The sequence below is a fragment of the Argentina silus genome, assembly GCF_951799395.1.
Source record: "Argentina silus genome assembly, chromosome: 3".
In the NCBI taxonomy this organism is placed as follows: domain Eukaryota; kingdom Metazoa; phylum Chordata; class Actinopteri; order Argentiniformes; family Argentinidae; genus Argentina; species Argentina silus.
In genome coordinates this window covers 12,625,819-12,635,992 of record NC_139657.1, presented here as the reverse complement: position 1 = coordinate 12,635,992, position 10,174 = coordinate 12,625,819, and the positions used below count along the sequence as shown (strand labels likewise).

General features: G+C 42.0%; 1 protein-coding gene across 1 annotated transcript; it reads left to right on the top strand.

Moving 5' to 3' along the window:
* Window positions 1-1,222: 1,222 nt before the first annotated feature.
* slc25a22a (solute carrier family 25 member 22a) lies at window positions 1,223-5,910 on the top strand (the record flags this gene model as incomplete). Its single annotated transcript, XM_083666019.1, has 10 exons — window positions 1,223-1,242; window positions 1,374-1,499; window positions 1,746-1,801; window positions 2,234-2,324; window positions 3,202-3,259; window positions 4,085-4,145; window positions 4,799-4,940; window positions 5,047-5,201; window positions 5,565-5,640; window positions 5,757-5,910. The coding sequence occupies 10 exons, from the start codon at window positions 1,223-1,225 to the stop codon at window positions 5,908-5,910; spliced, it is 939 nt and encodes a 312-aa protein (XP_083522145.1).
* Window positions 5,911-10,174: the final 4,264 nt, after the last annotated feature.

Below are 10,174 nucleotides of genomic sequence, written 5' to 3'. Positions count from 1 at the left end.
GGAAGGAAAAAAGGGGGTTGGAGAGGGAGTGAGAAGGAGGCAGGTTACAGAGAGACAGAGTGAGGCTGTGATTGGTGGAGGGAGGGGGTGGAGAATGTGAAGGGAAATGGGAACCAGCTTTCCACATCCAAGGCCTTCTGTAGGGTACATAATGAACATCTTATGTACAAGCAGAAGCTGAATCTTCCCTCCAGTATGTTTAGGATTGCTGTTTTAGACAAATATACAAGTGAAGCATTTCTACTCAGGTTTCTTATAAGACTGATTACATGGACTGGACTGAGTACTTGGATGTACTCTATGACGTAAGAGGAACAGAATTAGGGCAACACAAATGTGATTGTCATAAAATGTTTTGGTCTGTTTATTGTCAAAGATATTGATAAACACTAAGGTATGCAGCACTCAAAGGCTTAGCACTATTTCTGGAATGCTATTAGTCACATTGCCAAATAATTCATACAGTTGATGGTCCTGGAATGTTCTCTGGAAACATGTCCCCCTCTCTGAGCCATTGCCGCTATTTTCGACCTGGTGCACCTTTTAGGCTACAAAGAGAGGATTAGCATAGTGAGGACAGAGGGACGTGGGGCAAAGAGATATGCAGTAATCACTCAAAACTGTTCTGTAGTTATGGAATCCTAGTTATTCTGTTTGAATGTCGAGGCAACAAATTAAACTAACCTTTTGGTTTGAGGACAGAGGTACCTGCGGCAAGGATATATATGCAGTTATCACTCAATACTGTACTGTAGTTCTGGAATACCATTTATTCTGTTTGAATGTCTGAGGTATCACATTTGACTAACCTTTGGTTTCATTTCATTTAGAGCAGGACATCAGTAGTACACCAGTTCACGAGAGGGGTACTAAGTCCATGTAGGAATATCTTTGGAAACAATGTTGCATGATAACTCCCCTCGAGATTCATTGACCCTGCAGTTGTTGACACATTTAAGGGAACAACTTGTATTGTATTGACGTTAGGATTGACGTTAACAGGCTCCCTCTTATCTGTTTTCAGATATCCCTAACCCTATAGTGGCTGGCGCTTCAGGGAGAAGAGCTGACAAGAAAACTGACTGTCTGAGATTAGAATAGACGGCGGAAGACACACAAACTAATCAAACTCTGACTGAAATCAAAAGACTGACACACCAACTTAACTTGACGAACAGACAGACATATCAACACTCTCACTATCTGCCTGGGCCTAAGATAAATGGCTGACAAGCAGATCAGGTAAGCATAGCTGCAACTTCACCACTGTGCACTTTAGATAACAGAACTGAAAGTATTGAGCTCTACTCTATATTCTTGTCTCTCAACATGTGTCACTGTCTTCTCCATGTCTCCCCTTCTCGCATTCCCAGTTTGCCTGCCAAATTGATCAATGGGGGGATCGCTGGCCTGATCGGAGTGACCTGTGTATTTCCCATTGACCTGGCCAAGACCCGCCTGCAGAACCAGCAAAATGGATCTCGCCTTTACACCAGCATGTAAGCATACACGTAGCTTTTACAGCAAAAAAAAAAAAAGAGTCACATTCTCACTGACACTCACATTATACCAGTGACATTGTTACCACTCTTTATTAGGGGAAATCCTGTTATTCATCTGCAGTAGACCCTTTCCTGGCTGTACTGTAGCTGACCATTCAGATTGATCCAGTAGAATGTGGTACTGTATGTTATAACACTAGGCTGGTGTCTGTTGTATTTGTTTTGACTGTGTCTGCTTTGCAGGTCTGACTGCCTTATCAAGACCATCCGTTCAGAGGGATATTTTGGGATGTATAGAGGTAGGTTTTGGAGAGTGAGTGTGAGCGTGAGCATGTGTGTGTGTGTGTGTGTGTGTGTGTGTGTGTGTGTGTGTGTGTGTGTGTGTGTGTATACAAATCACATTACGCACATTAAACTGATGAGTACATACTAAAGCCAAATATAACACAGTGAGGTCATAGAGGAAGTTGCTGACCGCTGCTGAACACTGAGACCATCAAAGCTGCTTAGCGGTGTGGGCCTCACTCTCACCTGCACACTGTGCCTACTGTAGCTACACAGGACAGTGCGTCTGCTGTGTGTGTGTGTGTGTGTGTGTGTGTGTGTGTGTGTGTGTGTGTGTGTGTTTGTGTGTGTGTGTGTGTGTGTGTGAGTGACTGGCAATGCCGTCAACAGGCAAACTGCTGAGTCCTCATAATTTCCCTCTCTCTCACTTCCTCTCATTCTCACAGGAGCTGCGGTGAACTTAACCCTTGTCACTCCGGAGAAAGCCATCAAATTGGCGGCAAATGACTTCTTCAGGCAACACTTCTCCAAGGATGGGTGAGAGACATGGAGGGAGATCCACACGATGACGAACACACACCCATCACCCACGCCACTCATATACACCGTGATTAACTGGCCTGTTTGCTAACACACGACACACTTGCTATCACTTCCACTGATTGCTTTTCCCACACCAAGGCTTCAGTCAATCCTCCAAGATACTGACATTTCTACCAAGGCTGACACATTCCTTTCTGCACTACAGTAGGCCTAGTCTATTATTAACTTATTCCACTCTGCTGAATTAAATGTCCTGATGTTATGTACGCTAATACAGTACAGCTATCTGAAATCAATTGTCGAAAGGCAAAGTAGAGCATGACAGTATCACATGTCAAATGTCAATAGTCAATACCCAACATCTGCTGCTGCTGAAGGCAGACAGCCATTGTCCCCCCCGGCCCTGTGCTTTGTCTGCATGGATGAACTTGAATGTCTCTCTCTCTAAAGCATCTATCCCTGTCACTATGGTGACACATAAACAAGTGGGTGAATGATTGACTTATTCGGACATGCCCGGTCAGCTTGTGAATTATTAATGTGTCTGTGTGTCAAACGTGTGTTCATACAGGATGTGAGTAAGATGAGCACGGCTTTTTCGCGATGGGAGATATATCTCTCTATCTGTCTCACGCACACAGACTCTGTGATTCTCAAGCATACACGCATTGACTCTCTCTCTCTCTCTCTCTCCACCTTTGTTTTCCTTTCTATCTCTCTCTCTACTTTTGTTTTCCTCTCTCTCTCTCTCCACCTTTGTTTTCCTCTCTCTCTCTCTCCCTCTTTCTCTCTGTCTCTCTCTCTCTCTCTACCTTTGTTTTCCCCCCCCCCTCTCTCTCTCTCTCTCTCTCTCTTTCTCTCCCTCCCTCAGTCAGAAGCTCACCCTGTTTAAAGAGATGCTGGCGGGCTGTGGGGCAGGTACATGCCAGGTGAGTGAGGATTCCTCCTAATGGAGCCCTCCTGCTCCCCATCTGGAGACAGTGCCCTGGGCACTTCCCTTCTCACGCTCTCAGCCTCTTCAACACCGGCAAGCTCTCCCAAGCACAATACTGCTCTTTTAATTGACTGAGGAAAATAGATATGGCACACTTAGAAATCTAGTGCTTGCGGTTTGTTTCTGAGGATTTGCGCATTTATGATATAAAAGGTGTTTTGTGAGACATCAGAATTTTTTGTATGATTCATTTATCATGATTCATCATCATTCATACAGGTAAACGCTAATACTATACTATAATACTAGTAATACTAGTAATAATACTAGCCTGCACTACAGGTGGAACATCCACTACTCCGCTGTTTGAGTGTGTCTGAGGGGAATACCTGATGTCAATGAGTTCAAAGACAGCTCACCCAGGAACATGATTAGATTAAGTGTAGCAGGCCTTGGATTAAGATTGGAAGTAACCACATGGCCATATCACCTTTAATCTCATTAATATACTCCTGTGTGGATTAGAGGAAGACAACAAACGCGCACATTGAGTTAATAGTGTCCTTAACACTCAAGAGTTAGAGTATCTATCTATCCTGATGGCTATTAGCTGGATTTCATAAGCCTAATTAAGGCAGACTGTAAGCCTAAGTGGGTCTAGCATATAGGCTTCTGTATTTGGAGACATGGGTGGGTGTAATGTAGGCTACTATAGGCTAACAATGACAGCAAAACAATATTTCCACTCATCCTTTTCTTATTATGACAATGAAACAATTAAGTCATTGTTACTGTTTTTGCTTGCTTTCCATGGTCACAGGTCGTCGTCACTACTCCTATGGAGATGTTGAAGATCCAGCTTCAAGATGCTGGACGAATTGGTAAGAGATTGAGCAAATGGAGATAGCAGACAGACAGACAGGGAACAAAGGGTCATTATGACAAGCTTTTATAGATGAAGAAATTCTGCCCCCATGTGGTCAATACTGAAATCACAACAGCATATGTCCTGCCTGTGCATTGAATTCTCTTCAGGTTAATTTATTGTAGAGAATTCTCCACCCTTATATCTAAATCAGGGGAGGCTGGTAGAGGTAGAAATCGGAGGATGTGCTGAATGTAATGCAAGGAATGTAATGAGGAATTATTCCTGATTCCCTATTCCATTCCATGCATTACAATGAGCCCGTCCTTCGATTTCAACCTCCACCAGCCTCCACTGCTCTAAGTCTGACAATATCGCCTAATCTACCTTGTCTTTGGAGGCTTCCTTGTCTCCTCGTGAATGTCCAAAAAGTCATGCTGTAGTTATTATCCAGTAGTTAATAGTTATCTGTATATTACACTGTTATTGCTATTGATAGTATATTGTGTATTGTATTGTTATTATTGTATTTTTATTTTATTCCTATCTTTGTATTACACTGCACTGTTGAGAGGTGTGCATGATACATACATGCACACACTTTGATTTGATTTGATTTGATATGATATATACTGGTTCTGATGTCATGTTGCCAACATCCCCCCTCAGAGGCCCAGAGGAAGCTGATGCCTGAGACGGTGGTGGCGGGTACGGTGGAGAAGTCCCCCACCGCCATGCAGCTGACCCGGGAGCTGCTGAAGAGCAAAGGCATCGCTGGGCTCTACAAGGGCCTGGGCGCCACACTGCTCAGGTAACGTTACTCAGCCAGCAGTCAACTCACAGACACACCGGGGGGCGACGTAGAGACTGAGAGACGATGGTCAACATGACTTTTTCATTCCCTCCTTCCTCCTCAGGGACGTTCCGTTCTCCATCATCTACTTCCCGCTCTTCGCCAACCTGAATAACCTGGGCCGGAGGGGTGCCGAGGGACCCGCCCCCTTCTACGTGTCCTTTTTGTCAGGTTGTGCGGCTGGGAGTACCGCTGCTGTGGCTGTGAACCCCGTGGATGGTGAGAAACGGGACTATTCACTATTCACCGTGCGCATTTTCATTTACATTTACATTTATGGCATTTGGCACACGCCTTTATCCAAAGCGACTTACAACAAATACATTTGTCTAAGTAAGTGAATCATCTATCCATCAATGCTCGGACCAGGGGCCATTGGCAGTCACAATGCTAGAAGAAGGAAGCATTACTTTTTTTTTTTTCTTCTAACAATTAGGAAACTTGTACAGGGGGGTAGTGGGGATGAAGAGGTCTTTAGGTCATTTGGGCCGACAATGAATATGTACTCTGTGCCCAAACTGTACTGTATGTTGGGAGTGTGCTCTGTGAGTGTGTGTTAACATGTTTTATTTGATATTGCAGTGATAAAGACCAGACTCCAGTCTCTGAATAGAGGCAGTACGGAGGACACGTACAGTGGAGTGACTGACTGCATCAGGTAGCCGCCTAAAGCCCTTGTTGACAACATATAGTCAGTGTTTAGGTAAAAACATGATGCACTGCACAGTGACTCTTGGCTAAGCAATGTTGTTCATGTCTCCCCTCCTCCTTCAGGAAAATCCTCCGTAACGAGGGTCCTTCAGCTTTCCTCAAGGGGGCATATTGTCGTGCCCTGGTCATAGCACCCCTCTTTGGCATTGCCCAGGTGATCTACTTCCTGGGAACTGGTGAATACATCCTCAGCTTTTTGCCTAAGCGGGACAACTAAGCAACCTTCCTCTCTGCCTTTCCCTCCCTCCCATCATGCGTTGCTCCGACTGGATCAGGGCTCATCGCTCATGAAATTAAGCTTTGATCATATTCGGGACAAAGCATGACCAACCAGTTCAGATTTGTTTAGACCTGTTATATTGAATGTCATGGTTCTCAGCACAGAGATTAGGAAGTCTTTGTTTGCCAAGCTGCCTATGGTGGCACACAAGATTCCAGTAGCCTCCTGGAATTGAAGCCACAAGTATCATCAACAGATCAAATTTTTTTTGATTTACTGTAAACATTTTATTTAGATTTTGGGCGTGATTTCTGAATTACAGGGTCTAATGTCACATATTGCTGCAGTTTTGTAAGATAAACACTAGCTAGTCTCCATTCAACCCTAGCATCAGAATATAATAATGATAAGATTATATCTTATTCAACATTTATAGAAAACAGTTAGCATCATTTACATATCTAATTTGTGAAAGATATTTGATCCTATAAACACTGGATGCTATGAGTTATTTACAGAATATTAATCAGTAAGAATCAGTCAAATTAATCAAAATTCACCAAGCAAGCTTTTCAAAGTAACGCCCCAGCCCTTATTATTACCAGTTAGCATGTTTAGTATGAATTAGAGCATAAATGTGTATGTAGGCCTACATGCCTGTGTTTCAGGCAAATACCAAGGGAATGTGTTAACATGATACTAACACACTCCACTGGATCTTACCTGAAACGCCAGATCCCTGCCAGTAACTGGTCGTAATGAAACCTGCCATTCAGCCTAGCTCAGAGCTGACTTTGATTGCCTTGCCCGCGTAGATCTTTGATACCTGCATGGTCAACAGTGGGTTAGGTACATCCGTCATGACTTCTCAAGTGTATTCCTGCTCTAGCACATCAAGCTCCAAATACAGCTAATTCTACTGGGAGAACCCTACATGCAGGATCTAGCTAACTTCTAACACAGTGGAGCAGAGCCCACAGAACCCACATTCCTTATGCACTTTGAAATCATTGGCCAACTCTGCATATCAGTGCACTAAATGGAGAGAAAATGAAATCATGTAGATTTTTCCCAGATAATAATAAAATGAAATAAAGATTGGAGAGGATGTATCCATTCCACTGTATTTAGATAAATATGCGCACAGCTGCAGGCCTCATGAGATGCATAGATAGAGCACCACTGCCCCATGTGGACATAGACAGACCACAGCCAGATGACTCGATGCCCTCTAGACCAGTGGAGGCTGGTGGAGGTAGAAATCGTAGGTAGAATGGTAGAATGGTAGAATGGTAGAAAAGGGTGTTTGATATTGTGTGTTTGATACCAGTCCACATTCCATTCCGTGCATTACAATGAGCCCGTCCTCCGATTTCTACCTCCACCAGCCTCCCCTGCTCTAGACCTATACATGATTATTAACAGAAAATAGGAGAGCTTAAATGATAATTGTCTCAACTCTCAAAAAATACTCTTCATGAATTTGGGTCAGACACTTATACATGAGCTTGAAAAAGATTTGATTAGAACAGATGTGATGTGATCTCAGTATAATGCTAAATGGTTTGGACCTAATATGTTTTTTTGTTTTTGTTTAGTTTTTTTTACCAGTCATTTCAAATGTATGCTGTAGGCATTTTAGTTGTTGTAGGCTCTTTGGGAAAGCTTTCATGGTGTATCTTGTGCATGCGTTACATCATTGAAAGCCTGCCATTGGTTTATCTTGCCGGAGATCAAGGTGACTTTGATGTGTCATATCCAATCATATTCACTCCTTGCTCCTGCAGCCTAAGCAGCTCTTCAGTTATAATGTTGCACTGTTAATGTGCAATGCAACTCTTCAATGTGTTATCATGTGGGAGTGAGATCTATTTATCAATATTCATTTCTATATATAGCTCTATATATTTGTATGTATTGTTTTTCTGTGTCAGTGTGTCCACCTTACTATATTGTACATATGCAGATGATATTAACTCTATGCTTTAGGTTTTATTGTTTGTTTTGTACATGATGGCTTATTTGCACACCTACCTCTTCAACTCCCCTCTCAATCAATATTGTTGTGATTTATGTTATATTATGTTAATATTCAATGAAGGAACATGTGTTATTTTAATGCGACAAGGATATCATTACAACTTAATGCAGCAGAAAGTGTGAGCTTTTGCTTTATACTGTATGCAATGGGGAACCATAATGTGTAAGCTCTTGGTCTTGGCTCTGTCCCAGGCTGCTAGATCTCTATTGGACGCTGTGATGTCCTGTCTCCTGCTGCCTCGTGAATTATGACCAAATACTAGCCATGTTTACCTATGCTACGGGGAATTACCCTCTCTATTCAAGATATTACCAAATCAAATGTGGGATCATCATGAATTTATATGAAACCAAGTGTGCTGCACCTAATATGTTGATTTTAAAAATAAGACAAATAGATAACCAAATCTATTCAGGAAATTGAATCACACTGTATTTATTTAGACTCTTGTCTTCATTGACAATCATTTAGATTTTCATCACTCTGTAATCAGAGTGACTTGTGTTACAACAGTAGTAACAGTAATGACCGAACCCCACATTGAGTAGATTCTCTGCTGGTGTGGCTCATAGAGATGTGACCCATGTCTTAACCTGTGTAGAGCAGGTGTAGAGCCTAGAGGTGAGGTCCTGTAGGAAAGTTCTTCCATAGACATCACCTGGGACGTTCAGCCATGGTCAGAGAGCCAAAGAGAAAGGATAAAAGCCTGCCTACTCATGTGATCTCAGCTTTATGTTTTACTGTTGTTACCTTTACTGTTGTACCTTGTTTATTCCTCAACATTCCAATTGCTAACACATCTCGTTTGATATTATTGTGATTACGATGCTTATTGTCATGTTTTTGATGTTCAAACATTTATTTTTCCTTCCTGTTTTCTGATTAGTTTTTTTTCCTCTTCGGTTTAATCTTGATCATTTTTGAACGATTCGTTTTGTTTTTTATCAGCTGTGAATTTGCACTGCCCTTGTGCATCTGGTTGTGTATGTGAGGTGTGTGTCTGACGTGTCTGACTGTGTAGTGCTGTAGTTAATATGTAGTTGTTTGTGTGATACTGAGGTGTTGTTTCTCTCTGATTGTCAGTCCCACTCTCTCCTCTCTCTCTCCCTTTATCTATCTATCACACTCCTCCATCTGCCTCGCCCAGCCTGCATCTCGGGGGTGCAGGCCGATGGGGAAGAGATCTAAACACCAAATAGAAGACTTATACAGTGTATACAATCAAAGAAAGCACAAAGAATGATTAGGCACAAGACCACAGAACTCACATTGGTAATACTCAAACAAAGTTTAAACACAGTCTGTGGGTCCCATTGAGATACCAATGGCTGTAAGACAGATTCACCATTCTGCAGTTATTCAGTACATGTAGCTATATCACTTTGAAATCTGAGAATGTAACTTAGCCTATAAATAAATATATGTATATATATATATATATATATATATATATATATATATATATATATATATATATATATATATATATATATATATTAATTCTTCATTATTATGAAAAATATTAAAAATGAATTTATTAGATTTTAGCTGTCCCAAGATATGTCTTGAGAGATTATATAGGATAACCACCTTACTGTTGTGCAATAAATACAGTAGAAAACACACAGGAATAGACACTAGTAGTAATACACCGGAAGACAACCTAGTATCTCACAACGTCACAAGATGTTTCTCTTGAATGCAACTCTCTGGGGGACCTTGGAGGCCTTGGGGATTTGAGATCTCTACTGCGCCTCTGTTCACTTCCTCCAAGAGGAACTGTGCAATTACAGCACTTTAAAACTGGAACTCCACACCCCTCCTTCTACAAGATATCTCTCTATCAGGGGAGGCTGGTGGTGGTAGAAATCGAAGGACTCAGGTAATGTATGGAACGGGTTGAGGAAGACCATAAAAACAATTAGTGTACAATTACAATGAGCCCGTCCTCCGATTTCTACCTCCACCAGCCTCCACTGCTCTCCATCTATGACTTGGAGGGTGTTATGAACACATCTGGTGAATTGAACAATTACAGATGTCTCTGTCATTGTTTACAATGCGATGAAGAAGAGAAAAAAATCACAAATAAGATGTTGTATTCCTTGTCACAGTTTGCTGTTCAATAAAATGAGATGACTGTCCTTACTCACCTTGCCTGTGTGTGTGTGTGTGTGTGTGTGTGTGTGTGTGTGTGTGTGTGTGTGTGTGTGTGTGTGT